At 39.9% G+C, this 22,017-nt stretch overlaps 2 protein-coding genes and 1 pseudogene across 9 annotated transcripts; 1 reads left to right on the top strand and 2 right to left on the bottom strand.

The window, feature by feature from the left end:
• The first annotated feature begins 530 nt into the window (after positions 1-530).
• Positions 531-6,484, top strand: LOC113679785 (uncharacterized). 6 transcript variants are annotated; one of them, XM_089213420.1, is made up of 4 exons: positions 3,338-3,521; positions 3,631-3,753; positions 3,906-3,947; positions 5,490-6,484. In XM_089213420.1, exon 4 carries the CDS (start codon positions 5,493-5,495, stop codon positions 6,219-6,221), a length of 729 nt encoding a protein of 242 aa, XP_089069546.1. In that variant the 5' UTR covers positions 3,338-3,521; positions 3,631-3,753; positions 3,906-3,947; positions 5,490-5,492; the 3' UTR covers positions 6,222-6,484. The 6 variants fall into 6 exon arrangements, with proteins under 6 accessions (XP_089069540.1, XP_089069544.1, XP_089069541.1 ...); XM_089213417.1 differs by lacking the exon at positions 3,906-3,947 and having other exon boundaries at positions 3,409-3,521; XM_089213414.1 differs by lacking the exons at positions 3,338-3,521; positions 3,631-3,753; positions 3,906-3,947 and adding an exon at positions 531-730.
• Positions 6,485-7,750: 1,266 nt separating this feature from the next.
• Positions 7,751-9,531, bottom strand: LOC149042039 (uncharacterized; annotated as a pseudogene). Its single transcript, XR_016188737.1, has 2 exons — positions 9,366-9,531; positions 7,751-8,460 (listed from the first exon to the last, which is right to left on the bottom strand). The product of XR_016188737.1 is annotated as an uncharacterized LOC149042039 (transcript).
• A 98-nt stretch (positions 9,532-9,629) lies between these two features.
• Positions 9,630-21,489, bottom strand: LOC113679787 (uncharacterized). Of its 2 annotated transcripts, none has more exons than XM_089213407.1 (14): positions 21,403-21,489; positions 16,946-17,777; positions 16,343-16,408; positions 16,025-16,093; positions 15,420-15,488; positions 14,760-14,957; positions 14,268-14,384; positions 13,838-13,918; positions 13,550-13,633; positions 13,230-13,352; positions 12,421-12,468; positions 12,140-12,214; positions 11,196-11,287; positions 9,630-10,439 (listed from the first exon to the last, which is right to left on the bottom strand). In XM_089213407.1, the coding sequence occupies exons 2-14, from the start codon at positions 17,464-17,466 to the stop codon at positions 10,357-10,359; spliced, it is 1,626 nt and encodes a 541-aa protein (XP_089069533.1). In that variant the 5' UTR covers positions 17,467-17,777; positions 21,403-21,489; the 3' UTR covers positions 9,630-10,356. The 2 variants fall into 2 exon arrangements, with proteins under 2 accessions (XP_089069533.1, XP_089069532.1); XM_089213406.1 differs by lacking the exon at positions 21,403-21,489 and adding an exon at positions 20,208-21,087.
• Positions 21,490-22,017: the final 528 nt, after the last annotated feature.

Here is a 22,017-nt window from a genome sequence, read left to right as displayed (position 1 = left end):
GGGCCTGCCTTTACTTTTTATAGGGGCAATTCGCGAAAAAAGCTCAAAATCAGATATCGCATAATTTGGCGATGTTCACATCTAATGTTCTCAACAACAAACGTTTCAGAAAAATGAAACGTGCAAGGCTTTGAAAGAATGTTTTCTTATGAGCAATATCCCGAAAAGAAATCTCGCCTCTGGTTTTCATCTTTCAAAAAAAATTGATCAACCTTCATGGAGGACTACTCGACGTAACTACAAACATATGCCTCAAATCGTGTACATATCATCAATATTCCGAGTGAGCATGAACGCCTTACTGGAGTAAGTGAGCGCCCAACTGCATGCAAAATTTGAAGGGAGGTTGAAAATTTTCATTTCCCAAGATGTTTAATTCTTACAGAGACTTGTTCTTAACACTCTTAGGCTATCAAGATCAGTTCTAGTAAGGTGCCTACAAAGTGAATGTCTCCTGTCATAATCTGCGCGTCATTTCCGATCGGCCCTCCAAAATTCCTGCACGTTCCAAATCTTGATAAATGCTCGCTGGCACATGAAACAATTGTTAATCTTAAGTGTGTTGTGCCGCATTGGTTACGCAAAGGATGTTGCGCTTCAATATGTTTCAGTTGGTAGACATTTAACACTCTTAGGCTATCAAGATCAGTTCTAGTAAGGTGCCTACACAGTGAATATCTCCTGTCATTTTGGAACGTCTACTCTAAGGCTTTGATTGAATTTGAAGTTGGTGAGTGTCAAGTCAAAGCTAGTACACTAGAACTATTTTTTATACATCTTACACTTTCGTCGCCGTCAGCCATAATCTTCGTCTAAGGTGAACTGTTATTTTTTATACAATGGAAGACCAAAATTGTTTAAAGACTAGAACTCCACCAATTCAACAAGACAGCATGATCAAACGTTCCACGGCTAACTTTCTGGTTACTTTAACTATATAAGCGAAAGAGCTGAGTCGCAGGCACGGATTTCTCAGTGGTTCTTAACAATTGATAGCTAAGTGCTGACGTCCTTTAAATGATTTTATCCAAGCTGGATATGTCAGTAGTACATTAACCTTTTTTGTTTCCAAAGGTCTTGAGTTTTGAAAATCACATTTAAAACATGTCTTCTAGCTCCATTCCTACAATGTTCATGATTTTGAACGAGGTATGAAATTTTGAACCCACTTAAAAATGCACTGAAGTCCTTCCTGTCTTTCTCAACGCAATGCGTAAGATGACGACTATCAAAGCTTTTAGATTTTTTTATTATTCAGTAGTATTATTTACTTATTCATGGCCTTTCCTTTTTATCTTCTCCCGATCTTCGAAAACAAATCAGAATTGCTCGAGCTGGTCAGAATTACGTGAAAGGGTGATTGCATAAGATTCGAAATGGCTGTCGTGCGTGGAAAAGACAAGACATTAATTAAGTGAAACAAATCATAATTACCACCAAGTTTGAGAAAGAATATTCTCTTTCATGATTTGGTCTATAGATGTTAATTGTCTGTTTGGGTTGTTTGGAACGAAGAAGTTTTAGGGCTTGTTTAAGAAATTAATTGCTTTCTCTCATTGATCATTTTCATAAACCATTTGCATTCATCATTCTCCTGAACTGTACAACAGATGCACTTAAACCAGATTGCAACTGATTAAAGTACGTGAGGGTCGGGACAAGTGGTGCAAGCAACGCTTGGCTTAAGTGTTTTGTTAGTTTGGTTGGGCGACAAGGAAACTTTTTGAAACAAAACAGAATGAATAAGCAAACAAACCGAAGAAGCGAACTAGACCTTTTGCCACACTTCAAACCGAATTAGGACTCTAGATTATTAATTACTTGGTTATGATTTAGTAATTTGTGTTCACGTATTTAGCTAGAATCTCAATTCAAAGTTTAGCTCATTGCAGATCAAAATGAGTTTCTTAGATTGATAGCAAATTCCCCGAACTTGAATCATGATGTCCTTGCCCGATGTTACCATGTCGTGTACTTTCTTTTGAGTTTTTGGTATCGTTGAGGTTTCTCCGAAATGTGTGATTTTAGTTATTTTTTTTAACCGATTTTGACCTTGATTTGAAACTTCACCGAAGTTCCTGTTTTGGTTTTTGCAGTCAAAGATCAAGTAATGACCGGAAGCATTAACTTCCATCCTGTTCGTTCGTTTGTTTGTTCATTCGGGAGATACTCGTGAAAGTATTGAGGTAACTGTTCTGATAAGAGAAGTTTAATCTTCCAAAAAGGTCAGTCCGCTGTCGGTAGCAGAAAACGAAAAAAAAAAAAAACGCGATGCGAACCGTTGAAAGGCAGTCATGCAAGAGGTCATGTTCACGGTATTCTTTTCCTTAGCGTGTAACCGCCTATGTTTACCGAAACTCCATACAAGCGAAGTATAATTGTTAAAGTCCATGAAGTGACCCTTTGGTACCACTCGGGCGGAGTAATGCTACAGAGCATTTTTGAAAACTAACTTTATGTACAATAGCAGAACCCAACGAGTAGCTGAACAGGTATCATCGCGTGATCAAGTGACGTCACTCCTTTCAACAGAATTGACAGGAAACAAACAGTCGCTGACTAACAATATTCTTTACAAGCGGCAGAATTCTTGCATGTTTCATATTTGTATGAACGCGCGCAGACGCATGAAGCAATTGTTGATTGTGAGGTAGATTTGGTTTCCTACACTGATTTATTCGTCTTGAGTCGCGAACAGTTCTATTTTCCTGAAGTTTTCCACGTTACTTATAGGGTCAGTAGTGCTCTCGGGTGCACGGACGGTATGAGAAACTCTTTGGCGCCATTTCGGCTTTCCAAAATTCCTACATTTTCCAAATCTTGATAAATGCTCGCTAGCGCATGAAAAAATTGTTAATCTAAAGTGTGTTGTACCGTATTGGTTACGCAGAGGACCAAGGAAGTCCCAGCTACATCGCCAGAAACTCTTTCGTGTTTTTCTGTTTTTCAAAATTCTTGCATGTTTCATGTTTTTATGTGCGCGCGGGGACGCATGAAGCAATTGCTGATTGTGAGATAGATTTGGTTTCCTGCACGACCGGTCTCTATTTTCCGCATTCCACCACGTTTCTTAGAAGGTCACACATACCATGGGGTGCCAGAGAAACTTTTGGCCTTTTCTCTTCTTAGTATAGCATGATTTGTATGTTTTTGCCTGATGCACCTCAACATGTTTCAGTAGGTAGACATTTAACACTCTTAGGCTATCAAGATCAGTTCTGGTAAGGTGCTTACACAGTGAATGTCTCTTGTCATAATCTGCGCGTCATTTCCGATCGACTTTCCAGAATTCCTGCATGTTCCAATTGATAAATGCTCGCTGGCACATGAAACAATTGTTAATCTTAAGTGTCTTGTGCCGCATTGGTTACGTAAAGGATGTTGCGCTTCAATATGTTTCAGTAGGTAGACATTTAACACTCTTAGGCTATCAAGATCAGTTCTAGTAAGGTGCCTACACAGTGAATGTATCCTGTCATTTGGGATCGCCAACTTTAAGGCTTTGATTGAAGTTGAAGTTGGTGAGTGTCAAATCAAAGTTAGTACACTAGAAATATTTTTTATATAACTTACGCTTTCGTCGAAGTCAGCCATAATCTTCGTCCAAGGTGAACTGTCATTCCTTTTTAGAAAGGAAGACCAAAATTTTTCAAAGACTAAATCTCCGCCAATTCGACAAGACAGCTTGATCAAACGTTCCACAGCTACTGTTTGGGCTGCTTAGACTGTAGAAGTGAAAGAGCTGAGTCTCGGGTACGGATATCTCAGTGGTTCTTAACAATTGATAGCTAAGTGCTGATGTACTTTAAACGATTTTATCCAAGCTGGATCTATCAATAGTACATTGTCCTTTTGTTTCCAAAGGTCTTGAGCTTTGAAATTCATATTTAAAACATGTCTTTTAGCTCCTTCTCTACAATGTTCATGACTTCGAGGACTTCAAAAAGGTATGAAGTTTTGAACCCACTTAAAAATGCACTGAAGTACTTCCTCTCTTTCTCAACGCAATGCGTAAGATGGCGACTATCAAAGCTTTCAGATTTTTTTTTTCTTATTCATGGCCTTTCCTTTTAATCTTCTCCCGATCTTCGAAAACAAATCAGAATTGCTCAAGCTGGTCAGAATAACGTGAAATGATGACTGCATAAGATTGGAAATGGCTGTCGTGCGTGGAAAAGACAATACATTAAGTGAAACAAATCATAATTACCACCAAGTTTGAGAAAGAATATTCTCTAACGTGACTTGGTCTATAGATATTAAGTGTCTGTTTGGGTTTTTTGAAGCGAGAAGATTTTAGGGCGTCTTTCAGAAATTAATCGCTTTCTCTCATCGATCATGTTCATAAACCATCTTCATTCATCATTCTCCTGAACTGTACAACAGATGCACTTAAACCAGATTGAAACTGATTAAAGTACGTGAGGGTTGGGACAAGTGGTGCAAGCAACGCTTGGCTTAAGTGTTTTGTTAGTTTGGTTGAGCGACAAGGAAACTTTTTGAAACAAAACAGAATGAATAAGCAAACAAACCGAAGACGCGAAGTAGACCTTTTGCCACACTTCAAACAATTAAGGCTCTAAATTACTAGTTACTTAGTTATGATTTAGTAATTTGTGTTCACGAATTTAGCCAGAATCTCAATTCAAAGTTTGAGGTTGTTGCTGATCAAAATGGGTTTCCTAGTTTGATTGTTCCGGTTGGTTACCGGATTCTTCGAACTTGAATCACGATGTCCTTGCTTGAAGTGACCCTGTCATGCGATCATATACTTTCTTTTTAGTGTTTGGTATTTTATAGGTTCCTCTGATCATATTTTGTAGTTCTTCTGTAAGTCTTCTGAAATAAGTGATTTTAGTTATTTTTTTACTGATTTTGTCCTTGATTTGGAACCTCTACAAAGTTCCTAGTTTGGTTTTCTCAGTCAAAGATGAAAAACCGTCCGGAAGCATTAGATATATTCCTGTTAGTTCGTTCGTTTGTTCACTCTTGAGATTCTCTTGAAAGTATTGTGGTAACGGTTCTACTACGGGAAAAATTAATCTTCCAAAAAGGGTCAATCCGCTGTCAGTAGAGGTTAGCAGAAAAGCAAGGATAATAAAGAATAACTGACAGGTACTGAGGCATAGAGTCCTTGGTGCCTTTCGCTGAGATTGGTGCGCTCGGCGGCTGGTTTTCGTGTTGGGAACTCTGATTCAACAAACTCTGTATGACTTATTCTCTGCAGTTTCGTCGGGTCGGAACATTCCAAAGGAACTTGAATCAGAAATGTGGCTTGTATCATTACGATCTAAGATTCCTGGTATATTCTTCAAGTACACATAAATTTTTAAAAAAGATACGACGACATGTTTAAATCGAAAAAATATCCGGGAACGAAATGGGAAAAATTCCTGATTTGTAGTATGCTCATTTCACTGATTTATGAAACGCGTATTGTTTATGGTTTCAATCACCAGCTTAAGTTGTTCTTTTTTGATAAAATCTAGATCATGGGAACATCCATTTCGAAAAAACTTGAGGAACAACAGAAAAACAATGACGAGAAAGCCGTGGAAGAGCTGCAGATGCTGCAAGAGATGATGGTTAATAAAGTTGCCGCCGCCAGAGCAGAGATAAGGGAAAAGGCGCTCAAAGACGCTAATGTCCCGATTGTGGCGTTTGTCGACACATCAGAGAAGTATTCTGTCGACGTGTCGAACGCGCCTGATGATGCCATAACTACATCGATCAAAGACATGTTTGGTGGAAACATCATACAGGGTCTTGTGAGCCTGATCGGCGTGGCCCTCAACCAGTTCTTGGGAAACACTCAGGCTGGCGTAAGTGAGCAGAACGATTACCACATCGTCTTTAGCGATAACGCCCTCCTGCGAATCGATGTTATGTTTTACAAATACGAGTTTTCATCCAAAGGAGTTGAAGATGAACGTCGGAATGGGTTCTGCTACTGCACACAAGCTGCTGTTCTTGACCTCAAAAAGGTGAGCCCGGAAGTCTTGCTATACGAGCTCACACGTACGATTGGCCAGGAAAATATTCCCGACGCAGAAAAACAGCTTCATTTAACGGCTGAATTTGGAGAGCAGTTGTACCAAGTCGTCAGCGAGCTGACCACCGCTGCCAAGAAAACCCTCACAGATTCTGATGATGGTGCTGATCGTAAGAAACAAATAAGAAATGCAAGCGAGGAAGAGGATGATGAAGACCATGATGACTGAGAAGGAGGAGTCCAAGGGAAAACTTCAGGTGTTTTCAAAACTTTTCAGTTGCCGGAGAGTTTCCAATTTTTTTTTTAAGCTGAACAAAGTAACATTCCTTCATATTTTTTTAATGTTTTTTTTCAACACCTGTCATCGATACTTCGTTACTCGAGACAAAAGAAGTTGTTAGTAAAAAAATCTTTTTGAGTTTTCAGTTTATTCGGTTTAACAGCAAAAAACATTGTATTGGATTAGATTAGAATAAAGCAATTGCAAATGCTCTTTTGGGTTTTTCTTTCGAAGATTATAATTTTGTGATAAGTATAGGTAATCACATGAGGCCAAGTACTATTAAGGATTAATTGCACGAGAAAACTCAAGTGCAATTAATCCTTAATAGTACGAGGTCTCATGGGATTACTTGTTTATCAATAAAGGGCAAAATTATGCAACGGATTAGCCAATCATTAACAGGTAATCATGCCCTCTCTTGATTACTAAAAATGCCCTCGATTAAGAAAAAATGCCCTCTCTCTCAACCAATCAACGCTCAGTAATTTTGCCCTTTATTGATAATCTGAGTAATCGGTTTCTACCTTGACGAACCGTTTGAGATTATGGATTGATTAAGATGTCTCCCTCGTCAAATAAAAAACTACGAAATTTATGATAAAAAATTTGAGCATTGCCAGTTTTTTGCTCAATTAAGTTTGATTTATTTGAATAGTATCGTCTGGAGTGAAATGGTATCGTTACTGAAAAGACGTGCCGGAAAACCATGTCCATTACGGGGTCGTAACGAGGTATGCGGGATCAAACCCCAGGATGAATACCATTTTGCACATATCTTTTTCTCCGTTTTTTGACCAAAGAGCCAAAACGGAGGAAGAACCATATTTAATTTCATAATACGATTCGATATAAAATACAAAGAAACCACGTTGGCACTCGGCCTTGCAAGTGTTCAAAACAAACAGAAGATTTACTGTAATGACCTGGAAATTAACCGGAAACTTACTTTTTCACTGCCTCCGTACTTTTGTCAAATAACTGGTTAGCAATATTACAATAACAGGTTAACTTGATTAAAACTGAACTGAACAATCGAACAACTAGATTACGCGTCTTAAATTAAACAATTTAAAAAGGCCAACCTTGCAATAATTATTACGATATATGAATTCAAACGGAGCGCGCGCGGAAAAGTAAACATAGACAGCGTGCGCGTTAAATTTAACATTTAATTATAAAAAAATGAATGTCCAGTGAAACAATGTCGAATGAAAACCTCAAATTCTACGATCACGTTAACGTTGATTTCGATCTTTAATTTGGCCGTGAAGCGTAATGCAGCTTCAAAGGAATGGAACGATTGGAAGCTAACAGTTGTGTTAAATATTCTATATCTATCTGGTGGGGTAAGTCCACCAATCGTCCGATTGTGTATGACACATATGAGAAAGGTTGTGGTTATTCATCGTGGTGAATAACAACAGAAGTTAAGTTCTTCGTTTGTCTCACGATGTAGTCACGTGCGATGTAGATCGCGACTTTTCGACTGCATACTGCTAGTCTGCTTCAGGCGATGAGGTCGACTGGTCATGTGTGATCTTATAAAGCATGATGCTCTGCTGTGATAAGTTTTTCTTTTTTCAACAGCTCTGATTGGTACATTTCGATCCTTGCTGTTCACTCAGTAATTTGCTCCCTCGGCGGTCCGCTGTCGCACGGCTCTCCTGTTGTTGTGTTTTTTGAACGTAGACATCCACGCTTCTGGAATTTCTATTCCACTATCCTTGTTGATGTTGTCAGGGTGAAGTCCCATATGAATTGCCTCTTTGACCCTGCGCGTGTAGTAATTAGGGTCACGATCAATAAACTTTACTTCGTTTCAGAGTGGCTTGTGTCCGGTGTTGTGGGCGAGCTCTGAAACGGCGGAGATCTCGGTACGGAGGAGTCGAATGTCTTGATCATGCTCCTTAATTCTGTCTTGCATAGGTCTTCCAGTCTTTCCGATGTATACCTTGCCGCATTCACAGGGAATTCTTTAAACTACGCCATCTTGCCAGTGTTTAGCCGGGTCGACCACGTCTTTTGGTCGTACTATCTCCGACTTGAAAACAGCGCGTACGCCTTGTTGTTGTAGGCAACGGCGAAGCTGTTCGGACAGACCTTTCACATAAGGTAAAACCGAAGTAGCTTTGAACTTGTTGGCGGGTTCGGCACTGTTGTTTGGTTTTCCGGTCTTGGTAATTTTCTGCAAGAAAGAAAAAGGATAACCATTAGAAACCAGAACAGATGACAGATGTTTTTTCTCCTCGGAGATGACGGAGGATTTTGTTACGAGACGTTTGGTGCGCTCGTTAAGGCACTTAACAATACCGCGTTTTACTGATTGAGGGTGGTATGAATCATACGCTAAGTGTTGATCCGTGTGCGTGGGCTTCCTGTATACGCTGATGGTGAGGCGGCCGTCAGGTTTTCTTGAAACTGCGGTGTCTAGGAAGGCGAGTTTGTCGTCTTTCTCTGTCTCCATGCTGAAGCAGATGGAAGGCTACTGATTGATTATATGCTGTAAGAAGTCATCCAGGATGGTAAAGGTATCGTCCGCGTAGCGTTTCCATATCCTAGGCTCGTAGGATTACAGGCGGCCCAAGCTCACGTCTCGAGAAAAAGCCAACGATTAATTCATGAACGCGTCACGCGTTGTGTGACTCGGTGTTAAGTTACGAGAGGAACCGTTGAAAATTTCAACACGTTCTAAGGAATAGTGGGGGAACGAAATATGGTCGATTTACAACGGTAAATATTTCGAATTATGTGCCTGTGGTAGGATGATGTAGTTATCGCCTGTTCTTCGAAATTCTTCGTGTAGAGGTTAGCAATAACAGCGGAAACCGGACTCCCCACGGCGGCGCCGTCTTTTTGCTCGTAAATCGATCCGTTATACTGGAAGTATGAGGATCTCATTAATCAGTAAAACATTTGAGATAATGGGTTAATTTAGTGTCTCCTTCATCGAATCAAAAAGTATACAAATTATAATCATAGGATTTAACCTTGGTCATTGTTTGCATTAATTGATCAAGTTTTTTTTTCTGTAATATTTTTAATGACCTCGTTTGGAGTGTATAGACATGCCAGAAACCATATCCACGTCACCTGCTCTGTCGATGGCATTGTGAAGACGATTCCGAGCCGGTATTTCGCATCATGTCTTGTGTTTCACTTAAAGGTGCATGGTGTGAGTCAGCCTCCGAGAAGGTGGAAGATCAATCATCGTGCATCGCGGGGGGTGTTTTGTAGCCGAATGATCACCTTTGCTGAACTGCTCAAGTGCGTCTTCCCCAAACTTTATTTCGTCCTAATTTTTTAAAATTGTGGACACGTTAGGTTTGGAGAAAGATTCAAGAATACTAACAGTACTGCTTTTAAGACTTTATTGAAAAAGTCACCTCTGCACATCAAAAGTTTCACTTGTTGTTTGAATGCGGAGTTTATGGCTAAAAAATGATAGGTAAATAAAAACAATCATATCAAATTACGCCTTCAATCGAATAAGAGCCACCCATCCACGGTCTTCCTTAGACTTAAATAAGCTCCCCGTGCATTTAACGCGACTCATTTATTATATCTCAGTTGGCTTTTAATACATTTTTACTTGACAGTAGCACCAGAATGTCGAGCTCGTACTTCAAATTTTATCATCAGTATAATACAGCGTAGTAATAAAAAAATATGGTAAAAGCTACCACCGTCTTGAACATTGAATAATTGACACTTGAGGAAAGCAAAGTTTCTTTCCTTTATGTAAAATTCACCAAACTTTTAAACGAGCTCCTTTTCTCGATTTTCTTTAGAAGAACTAAGTTATACCTTAAACGAATTATTAATAGAAAGAGTCAGAGCTCCCTTAAGTTTGTCATCTTTATGGACTTCAAACTCAAGCGTCATTCGCTAGCGAAGCTGACAACTTCGTCGAATCAAAGAGGTCGAAATGGAAGACCATAGCGCGTGGTGATTTCACTCAACTGTTGGACGATAAAGTGGTGTCTTGCGCTTTTCAAGTCAGAGGCCAGACCTAAGCGTGCTCTTAAATGGAAAAACTGATTCCGAGACCACTCGTTTGGTTTCAGAACCTTGAAACAGACATCTAATCCACGTCATCAACTAGGTCTGTTTCTTTTGTAATGGAATCCTGTGACATGGAAGGGTTGCGCATCATCCCGACGAACTCTAAAAAATAAGTAACAAAGTGTCAAAACTGAGGATTAAATTTTTATACTTTTGCAACTAACATAATGCGTTAATTTAATGGTCCAATCTAGCGGGAAAGCAAAGTACTTCCGGACTTTTTACTAGCTATCTGTTGACACTGACAGCTTCATACTACGCAAACCGACTCTGTAGAATAAAGGGTCTTGGGAGAAAAACTTTAAAATATAAATATTTTTGTTTATTTATTTGTTGGTAATCAAGCGACAAATTACACAATTTGACTCCCCCCCTCCCCCCTCCCCCCCGCCCTTCAACTTATGTTTCCGAGAGTGGCCAAGAATTTCTCAAACAACTTACAATAGATTTCAAGCAACAACTTTATTTGAGGAGGGAAATAATGGAATTAGGTCATTCTGTAATTCATGGGGTCTTGGAACTTGGAAAATTGTATGCAATTTCCTTTCCTCATTATTCATTTATTCATTACAGAGTCATGCAAGTCTGGTTTAAAAATCAAATTCCTTTGAGAGACTAAAAGATCCACCAGAATCTGGCCATGTTAGTAGGTCGAGAGTAGCGAGGACTCATATCTGAGAGAAAAAAGCTGAAGGTTCAGAGGTAATTTTGCCGATTTCTTTCGAAATCTCTCGCGCGCGTCCTCTCACACGCTCGTTCCGTAACACCTTCGCGTGGCTTCTTCTGCGCGTCACGTTCCGCAAGCACGAGTGCTTGATTATATCTAATGTGGAGTATCAAAACTGATTCTTCACTTGCCTTCTGGAACATCCAACACGGTTTCTGGACCCAGGCCACTTAGCCCTTCGTCGCCATAACTTTTCCTTAAAATGTCTCCTATGTGACTCGCACTGAAAGAAATCGGAAATGAAAATTATTTGAAGAAAACGGTTTTCTGTGATTTAAGGTGAGTTATTTTCTATAAAGAAAAGGCTGCGGGCACCGTTTTGCATAAGTAAGGCGTTGTGCTGCTAACTCTAGTTTCTTTAGAGAGAGTTTAACACCGTCACTTTTGTTTACGGCAAAAAGTTAGGAATTCTAATCGTAGTCTGACAGAGATGAAGCGGTCTACTGGCTGGCGCGTTAGACTCCAAGTCGAAAACGCTCATTTCAAACCCCAGCCACAACCACCGTGATGTGTTCTTTGGCGGAACACTTATTTGATCAACCAAATCTATGAATAGATGATGAAAAACTGTTCGAGAGCCTAACTAAATGATTTGGGAGTAACCCTTGATTGACTAGTAACCCATTTCAGAGGGATGGCAATACCTACAATCACATTATGCTTGAGAAACTGCGGAAAGTTCCGGAAGGATGGCAAGGCATTTGAAAAGCTGAATTCCCGTTTGTTGAATCCGTTTTTAACTTTCGCTTTTTGATTGTTTTCCATTGTTTGGATGACCACAGTTATGGCAGACCGTTGTACCGTAAAAATGGGGAGGTATTTTCAACAAATGCTCAAGTTTAGGTCTTTAGCGCCTCTCTATGTTGCCGGATTTGTCGCTTAGCGGTAAGTCTGTAGATATCTCTTATTGTTCTTGATCAACACCATATGACAGCAGTGTGATACAAAATTTGAGTAAATATCCTCGCAAGGCAATATAGTAATAGATCGATTAACTTTCTGTTATGAAACTTTTTAATAAAAAACAGTGACCCCAGGGAGTATGACAGGATGCTCGGTGTAGAGGGAAACCTACCAGCTGTATGGCGGCTCATCTAGGTCTGAATCCTTATCTAAATTTAGAAGAAAGTCTTCTAGATCAGGAAATATTCTGCGAATAAATAAAACCACAGATTTTTTTAAATTCTAGACACCAACCAAATATAAGTTTTGTCAAAAATAAACCGTAAAACCAATTTGTCATCAGAATGACTAGCAGCTCAAATATGTGCACAATTGCTAAAATTGCGTTTATTAGTTGAACATAAATTTTAAAGATTTTAATCTTTTTTTTCTCTCTCTTCTTTTGAGACTTACAGGCTTCTATCTGGAATGTCCTCTGATGAAGAGTCCGTGTAATTTTCACTGTCATAGAATAGAACAAAACACACTTTAGCTTGCAAAATGACATCTTGTACCGCTCAGATGAGCCGCACTGACCTATGAGGAACTGAAAACTCATCAGGCACCATAATTGTGACTATATAATTTAGTATATACTCTCGTCAACTCACTTATTATCATGAATGAAAGTGATCCTCGCAGTAATGTGCACTACTTAGGCAGTAGTGAAAATAAGGCCTGAAAAAAATTCAGGCCTGTACGGCATTTGAACCCATGACCTCTGCGATACTGGTGCAGCGCTCTACCGACTGAGCTAACAAGCCAACTGGGAGCTGGTCATGATGTTGGTTCCAAATAAACCCGTGAAGTGATGAAATAAACGGTTAAGAATATATGAAAGTCATATATTTGAACTGCGGATAAAGACGTGAATGAAAGTGATCCTCGCAGTAATGTGCACTACTTAGGCATTTCATTCACGTCTTTATCCGCAGTTCAAATATATGACTTTCATATATTCTTAACCTTTCACTTATTATCAGTAACGGATATTGAACACTAGTTGAGGGCCACACTCACAAAAATTTTAGAAAGCTAAATTTTTCGTTTGTACCTCCGCTAGGCTTTGACTTTGAGTGGTATAGAAATAGGGTGGGTAAAAGGGATGAGGGAATGCCAATGGAACCTCCCTTAGACTCGCCAGTGACGAAGCACGTCACAAAGCGTTATAGTTTCTCTACAGTTTTCTTGTGCTGGAAGCTAGATAAGCGGAAGAAACTCACCCAAAGTCGTTCCAACGCGGCCCACTACTGTCTTCATTTTCGTGGTATGCACCTTGGTCCGGCATCGCCGCCTGCAAGTCCGGTGATTCCTCCACGAGCACAGGGTCCTCATCCTTATGAAAACTGCGTGATGCGCCAGTGATAGAGGGTGGATGACAATAGAATAGAAATGGGCCCGTGAGATGTACAAGTATATGTCAAACTTATTTTCTTTCATGCAAACTATCAAAAACGAAATACAGCATCACCTTTGGTGAACCTTTTGGTTTTTTTTTTCGAATGGAAGAGGATATGCTTTACTGTGATTTCAAAGTTTCTACCTCGAAGTTCTAGAAGGCGAATCCACTGCAAAGTCTGTATCTTCACTCGGCTGCCTAACAAGAATAGCTGGGATCGGTAATCTCCTGCAAAGAGACAATTTTAAAATTAGGTCACTTGTATGATATGCTAAGAAGGAGAAGAAGGAGATGATGTAACCTCGTCAACCATAAGAGTTGACGAGGTTACGAGAGTTTCCGAGACCAACCTGCTCGGAGCGTAACGAAGCAAAATCAATTAAAAATCGCTGCAAAGCTTAAAGTCGGCGACTGGAAATTAAACTTTTTTACCTTGCAGGTTTCACAGTATCGTCTGTTTCTTCTTTGCTATTGTCATCATCTTCCTCTGGTTCGTCGTGAATTTCTTCAATTCTGAACAAAAAAGAAAAAAGAAAAGGGAATTATCACTTCTCTCAGATCCTCAAAGCTGAATGGTCGTATATTTGCATAATTTTCCAGACGGTAGAAATACAAATACCCAGGTATCTAACGCGCAAGCTTTATCAAGAAATGAGGTACCGCATCGCCAGATTCCATAACAGAATAGCGGATTTTGCTGGAATAAAGTGGGCAACTCCGAAAGAGCATGTTTGACCCAGGGAGCCAATCAGATCACAGGATTGACTTCATCTAGCCTGACCAAGCCAGCGATAATTATGACGGAGACTGACTGACGACTTATGGTAAGTATTCCGCTGAAATGTGGTAAATTGCCACTTACTGTTCGGGTGGAATGGTCTCGTGCTGAACCAACGGATGTCCTGCTTCTTCATCGATGAATGATACTCGCTTGGAAGCTCTTTTGGACGGGGAACCAGAACCCTGGGTCTGACTTTCACTGTAAAGCAAAAATACAAAGCAAAATATAGTATGATAAAATGAAATGATATATAAATTGTGAATAAAAATTGATTAAGAAAGACTCGCAGGCAACGAGAAATTAGTCTTTCTGCTGACAATGCTTTTACAATTAAAAAACGTCTTTGGATCGAGTTGCGTAAAAGTAGAGGCAACAATAAAGAAAGCAGAAGCAATCAATGCGATCCCGCGAAGAAAAAAAACGCAAACTTCTTGAAGCTCAGGAAACAAGAGTATTTAAGTCGCGATTATTTCAGTTTTGCACCTTATTGGTCGAGAGCGCGGTGTGAGTTTTCAAGACCTGATCACTGAGCACAGTGAAGCAAAAGCATAACTAGTTTATGTCAATTGTTACCTTTCTTTTCCCTCCCCAAACATATTAACCAAGGCATCTCTCAGCAACAGAGAGGCTGGGCGAGAACTGGGTCTCGAACCACCTCCAGTGGTAGCCACGCCCGGTGACAGGTACGGGCCTTTGCCAGTCGACGGCTTTGTCAGAGGCACAGTCTCCTCCGCGTACGAGGATGGACGGGAGGGCCTAGGAGTTCGTACGCTGAAATGGAAATGTAATGAGTGTCAATGTTTTGGTCGCTCTCAGGCTAGAGGAAACCTGTTTTGGTTAAAAATAAATAAATTTTGCGAAGCATGACAACTATTGTGGAGGTAAACAGTCGTTTCGCCTTCGAGTCAATTAGCCAACGATAAATTTGCTAACGGTTTAGGTCGGATCGCCATTCTAGAGAGCTGTGATTCCTCACTGTATGTAAAGGTTCCTTCCGGGGAAAGCTCCCTTAATGTATGGAATTTAATTTCAGTACTCGTTCAGCACAAAGTACTCAAATGAAATGTCCGGTGAAAACTTTCAGTCCCGGTTGTTCGAAAGCTGGACTGACAAGTTTGAGCAGTGGGCTTCGCATTCACTTTTCTAGCACTTTTAAAACGTTATATTTGCCACAAATAAGCGGACCCCTGCTGGCGTGTACAGTTTGAGAAAAAAATAAGGCCGTTTGTTTACCCTTCTGCTAACTCCAGAAGTCTTCCCGCAAACGATATTTTCTTATATCCTCCAACCATGGGACTGGGTCTGCAGAGTAAATGAAAAGAAACTATGAGTTGATATCAGATCTGAATATGAGTACGTCCTTTTTTATTTCCGTTTTCAAGAAAGGATTTATTAAGGTGATTATTCTTTGGATCCCTATGCTTTGACTGGAAAATTTTATTTATTATTTTTAGTGAAATGGGTAACTCGTGGACGATCAAGGAGATGTTTGCATTTGCACGATATATCCATGAGGACACGTACCGTAAAGCCTCAGATTTTTCCGCCAGGGAAGTCAGTGTCAGGCGTTATACACGTGGCCTTGGATAGAGGTGGAGCACTCAACGGGTATGCGTTCAGGGTCCTACGTGTTCTTGGTAGGGGCGGAGGGGCGGAGGGGGGTATGACAGGTTTACAGTTATAGAGCCCTTATTAGCCTAAAATGTTATTAGTGTTCGATTAGTTAAGTCTTAATCAGTTCTCCGCTGTATTTGAAACATTTTAGAAAAAAATGTGATCAGAAGTGAGGTGTTTTTCGATAGCCTCGTAATTCAACTCTAAGTATGTTTGTGACTTACCTTCCTGCATTAGGGTTAGAAGACTGGCCTTTCCAGGTCTTTGTCATCTCATTATAGAGATTCCCTTTACTGCAACAGAAAAGAGAACTTTGTTCAGAGCAAAAACACTTTCCACTCTTCCGGTCAGTAACCTGATAAACCGAAACCGAGTGAGAATTGACCACTCGCGTTTCTCCGCGCATGAGGTTGTTCACATGCTTTTTATTAGCTTGGAGTTCTAATCGTATGATTACCACTCTCAAATGAAAAGTTTTTTATGAAGGAGCCTTCGCTAGTTGAGTCCCACTCAGTATTTCAAAATAGTAACGTCAGTGTTACCTAATGTTGTGCATCGTTCTCTTCTGCCGCTTTTTGGCTGCACTTTTCTTTGCGTAGGATTCATACCTTAAAAAAATGACACAAATGTGATCTCGCTGAAAATTAAGGATGGCATAGAAAACTTATTAAAGTTCGTTTATCAGTGTTCGAAAAATCGAGAAATGAAAGAAATTTCGTTGAAAAGTTAAGTCCTTTTGTTGTTGAAACCCTGTCGCACAACTTCTTCTGGAAAAATGTTAATTCAATTTCAGTTAATTACAATCAAAGTATAAACCTTTTTACTGTGTTCTTTTGAACGACATTAGACTGGCTGAAAGTACGGAAAAGATTCTTGTCATCAGTTATTCAGTACAATAGCTCCAAAATTCCAAACGAATGCCCTCCCTCCGGACCGAAGTACTATATTACCAAAGCTTTCCTCAGATTTCATGGCATGAATTAGCAAGGATCAAAGGTTTTCCCCCGGACCGCAGAATACAAGTTCATTGTGGATTACCCCTCAGTATTTCATTTTGTTTCCCTGATAAATATTCAGAAGTGAACGCGAACTTATAGTTATCTCGACCGACATGTTGACCCTACTAGTGATCAAGCACAACTGACCTGTTGTGCTCTTCCGAGTTAAACTTGTAATTCCACCAAGCAATACCAGCGACAACAATGACAAATATCATCACAACAGGTACAGATGGTCCAAGGACTATAATGTCTGGGACTTTCTCTTCGACTACCTTCTGTTCCTTAGCCATAACGGTATGAACCGGTGTTGTCCAAGCACTCCCCCCTCCAGCTGAACTGACTGGCAATGTTCTTCTGGGTAACGGAGTCTGAGCACCAGTGAGTTCTGTCGTTATTCGTGTTTCTGGTGTAACTTGCAAAACAATTTCCGATGAAGAGTTTATCGGCGCTTTGCTTGTAAATGTAGGCAAAGGAATACTGAAACTCGACACGTTTAGATTTGAAGACGAGCCAGATGTTGTCGTGACAACGGTTTGATTGACAGATGCTCCAGATATGCCCATCGTTGGAGCAGGTGCTGGTGTATGAAGGGTTTTATAATGAAGTTCGAACCCAGTCTCTTCGCCAGTTGAGTCAGAAACGAATCGAATTCTGACCCCAGACATCAAATAAAGAATCTTGTCCGGAGGGCGATTACTGTCACAATATTTCGTGTTGAATCCTGCATTACTAGACGCAGAGCCAAGTTCGCTTATTTGGACAAAGTCACAATTGCATTTAATCCCTCCACACTGCTTGGAACTTGATTGGATGTTAAACGATGAAAACCGTAAAGAAACATTCGCTTTTTCCGGGACCGTTATAATCCATGTGCAGGAAGAGTTGGCTGGATATGGTCCCCGAAAATTTGGACTTGTTATGGTTCCTTCATCGTCGATAAGTAGCTCTATGCTGTGACAAGCAATTGGTAACGATCCTAGAATTTAGAGAGTTTACTGAGTCACCAACAATGTAAACAATGGACCAGCTGACTCACCAACCACTAACCAACGGATATAAGTCTACCGGACCAACCGAATGACCGACAACCCGACTGACCGACTCACCGATCGACTGACTAACTGAGTGACCAACCAAATGACCAACAACCCGTCCAACCGACACACAGACTAACCGACTGACCGACCGAATGCCCGGGTGACCGACCGACTGACTGACCGGCCGACTGAGCGACCGACAAACCAGCCAACCTGCCGTTGTCAGGCAAACGAGCTTCCCCCCCCCCCCAACCGCCAGACAAACCAACATGGCGGGAACTTTCTAAAAACTTACTATGAAGAAATCCTTGTTAGAGGCCATTCTACGCAGTATTTTACCCAGAAAATGTAAAATTATATTGTTGTATCTTATTTTCAGAAGTTTGGAATCAAAGTATTTTTTTTGACGTGGAGTCGAATGGAGATACGCATAAATTACGACTTTTAAAAAGTAAGATTCCTTTAGGCAAACTCTTCCAGATAGCCATCAGATTTTTTCTTAATTTGATTTTAATCGGATCCCACAAATTTTAAAATTTTTTTATAGTCACGATTTTCTTAAATCGAAGCACAATAGCTTTTTCTATAAATTTTTCAAGTTTTTGTCCAATGATGTAACTCTTATCACTGAGCTGCCAGCTGCGATGAAGAATATTAACAAAGCATCAAACCGCAATGAAAGCTTTTGTCATGATTTGTTTGTACACTGTAACTAATTAAGGCGATTTTTTTTCATCTTCTTCGCTGTTGAACATACCCTTTTCTTTCGTTATGTGTTTCACTGTTGCAAATAATTATTTTTGTTATTTTAATTCTGTTGTTTTTCGTATGTTACTTTTCTGTTATATCTTTTGTTCACTAATGTGTTTCTTGATTCGACGATAGTTTTAACCAGCCGAATTGCGTGACATAACATTTATAAATAGTAACGAGGAACAGCAGGCGATCAGGAGATTTTCCAATGGGGTGAGAGGGGGAACATAGCAATGTATTGTTCGTACCCCGAGGGAAACAAGATTCCTATTCCTGTTTGCCGAATTGCCCCTAATTCTCTCCGCCCCGAAAATATTCGCAGCCAATTTACAATCGGAAACAATAAAAGTTATCCCGGTATATTGTTCATTAAAGAAACTATTAGCTAAAACAATATATACTAAATGTAAATATAAAAATACGGAAAATCGGCCTCATGCACCTGCAAATTTAAACCACACATTACAAGCGACATGCAAGGACCTATATTTTGCGGAAACGGAGTTATATTGTTTGCAAATTTTGCGCAAGTATTTATGATATTGTGTCTTAGAGGAATATATTTCCATTTGGGCGATTGAAACTTACGAAGTGATTCAAAATTCTTTTTAAAAACAAAGAAAAAGGGAAAACCGGTTATGCCTTAGCACAAAACATGTTTTACAAACTTGTTTGCAGAAAACATCAACGCGTCGTGAAGCGTATTATATACCTTGTTCAAACAGATTAAAAATGTCACTTTGGACAGGGAAAAAATAAAACGATTTATCCTGCTGACTGCCTAATTCAATATTAAAATTTTCAAAGTATTGTTTTTTTAAGTCCTAAAAAAGCGAGTGAAATATTTACAAAACATCTAGGAAAGAACAATCTCGGATTATGGCGGTAAATTACTTCAATCTGTTTTCGAATTAGCTGTTTTTCCAATCCGAATAAGTTAGTTAATCTAGGCATTGAAGAATAAATCCCTTTATCTGTTGGAAAACGAAGGAGAACTAAATAAAAAACCGACAAAATCTAAGCACTTAAAAACAGCCCGAGTTCTTGTTGACTCTAAAATTAGTTTACCGGGAAATCGTTGTTTAGATATCTCTGTCTTAACTTCACGAAGAGAAATCGCGGCAATGTGATCTGAATCTCCTACGAATTATCTGCGCGGCTGTTCGTGTTTGATTATCCCGCATAATTCAGGGTAAATAATATATTTGTGGCGTTTCGATGGAATTAAATAGATATGTCTAACCTACGCAGACAAAAGTTGCTGCGAAAGTTGAATAATCTAATTTTAATGAACAAACCGGGGCCGTCGGTGTTAGAAAAAGTTCAAAGCTTGTGTATTGTGCAAACCCGCCGCCGAGGTCATTACGAATAAACGCTTATCTTATAAGCTTCTTTTCCCAGTTTGCTCCCTCTAAGACAGTTCGGCTAATCCGTAAAAATAACAAGTAAATTCCTAATTATTTGACGGAGGTGAAATACCCTGAATCTTTTTTAGGGATTCGACAAGTTACAGCGGATGTAGAATTTTGAGACGTCCATTTACGCATATCCTTGAAAAAATAAAGCAAGAAACCTCCTAATTCCGCGAGATAATATTAAAAGGAAACGTTACTTACCGGCCTCTCGTGAGGTTCTAGGTCTTGCTGTGACCAGCTGAAGCGCATAAGTAAAAGTGGTAAACCATTTAAAACATGTGAGCCTCATGTCTATCGCGCAATAGACATCCACTCAGCTTATAAGCTCCGCCGACGCATCAGCTCCAATTTTAAAGGCAATTTTTTGTTATTTAAATGATCAATACTCTCAGAGCGGAAGTCTAGTTTAGTGAACAGCTTGGAAAGAAAATATAACGACGAGAGCTCGAAAGGGCTCACTGTCTTCGTGACAAGCTGTAGTGAAGTGGACCACGACTAGCTCGTAATAAACAGAATGCATGCAATGTTTACGTTTCCGTTGAGTTTCAGCAACTGGACGAAAGATACAGCTCTGATTTTGCACTTTTCTCCGTATTTGCTCTGTAGAATCATACGAAGACGCATTCCTTCACATCATCTGAGATGAATTTTTACTCTACTCCAACAGCTCTGCTGGAAGCCAACAGATATGCCAAATTCACAATGACCAAACACGAAGGGGTTAAATTAATTCTATGACCATCCTTTGTAACATCGTCAATCTGCGGCTCCCGTCGGGAAACAAACTAAGTGTTCACTTCTTCGTCTTGTAAATATTGAACTGGTGTTTGAAAAGCAATTGTTTACTCAACGCAAAGAACCTTCATCGTGTTATTCGACCGCAAAATCGCGGATGAGTGCCTCGATCGCAGGAGTTTGTTCTGTTGGCCAACACACCAGGCAAAACCGAACAGATAGCAATTTCATTTATCTCCGCAGAACGATTCGAGCGAATCGAAGGCGATCAAACCTCATTGTTTATCATTCTGATCATACTTAGAAGACAAGGCAAGTAATTACTTGATTTAGGCTGTCAAAGTGTGCGCGTTTGTGGCGGATAACAATTAAATATCGTCCAGTCACGCAATCTAATTTCATTGATTTCAAATTCTGTGCAGAAAATCGTTGCAAAAATGGAAAGAATTGGTGGAAACATAAGTTCAGTCAGATCGGCTATATGCTAATAAATACATTTTGATCAAAATATCAGGATATAGAGGGCGAATTGAGCGAGAACGAGGAACATACTATGTCTTAAAATTGTCTAATTGAAGGTGACATCTTACGTACCTCCCCAGATAGCGTAATACATTCTTACGCTTTTGTTGTGATAAGAAAAGATTGAATTAAAACTTACTGAAAATGGATTAAGGCCATATTTGTAGGTTTGTGAGTACAGAGAAGAGCGTTGATGCTGTTCATGATTATCGGCAGGGGAAAAAGGGTAGGGGAGGGGTGGCAAGGGAAAGTATCACTAAAAGCCGGGGAGGTCAGGTGGGATATCAGTTAACATGATGCTCGATCAGTCCATTCAGCCGCCCATCCCCGGCCGCCGCAGTTGACCTGAACCTTCATACAGTAGCTTTTAGTGCCAACTACTTTTCAAAGACGAGGCATAATGAAATTCAAATTATGTTCCTGTTTTTCGTTTTTCTTCTCTATTGTGAAAACGGAGTTGTCACCTTAGTTTTCAAAATTCGTTTTTTCTTTCATGTCTTTCGTTTACCTTTTTCGTATGGTACTGAAAAACATAGAACACGCTTCCATTTTCCACTGAGAGCTTCTACACGAAACCATATTCTGTTTTAAAATGACATCATGTAACGAGGAAATCAAGCTTCATTTTTGTGTTTTTTTTTAGTTTTTTGCGTTTTTTTTTCGGCGAGGCAAGAGGACGCGAGCGTGAGGCGAAAGCATGGCGAGCGCGAGAATCAAGAGAAGACACGAGCAAAAGGAGAAGCGGAAGAGAGAC

Source organism: Pocillopora damicornis, chromosome 7, assembly GCF_964200805.1.
Source record: "Pocillopora damicornis chromosome 7, jaPocDami1.2, whole genome shotgun sequence".
Taxonomy (NCBI): domain Eukaryota; kingdom Metazoa; phylum Cnidaria; class Anthozoa; order Scleractinia; family Pocilloporidae; genus Pocillopora; species Pocillopora damicornis.
This window is presented reverse-complemented; position numbering and strand designations above follow the sequence as displayed.

What these genes read in the sequence shown, in the direction of transcription:
- LOC113679785 (XM_089213414.1), top strand. Translation starts at nt 5,493, where the DNA reads ATGGGAACATCCATTTCGAAAAAACTTGAGGAACAACAGAAAAACAAT.
- LOC113679787 (XM_089213406.1), bottom strand. Translation starts at nt 20,295, where the DNA reads ATGAGGCTCACATGTTTTAAATGGTTTACCACTTTTACTTATGCGCTT. An exon ending in GACATTCCAGATAGAAGCCT is followed by an intron (nt 12,215 to 12,420) that starts GTAAGTCTCAAA and finishes ATTTATTCGCAG; the next exon opens with AATATTTCCTGATCTAGAAG. An exon ending in GATGAGCCGCCATACAGCTG is followed by an intron (nt 11,288 to 12,139) that starts GTAGGTTTCCCT and finishes GATTTCTTTCAG; the next exon opens with TGCGAGTCACATAGGAGACA.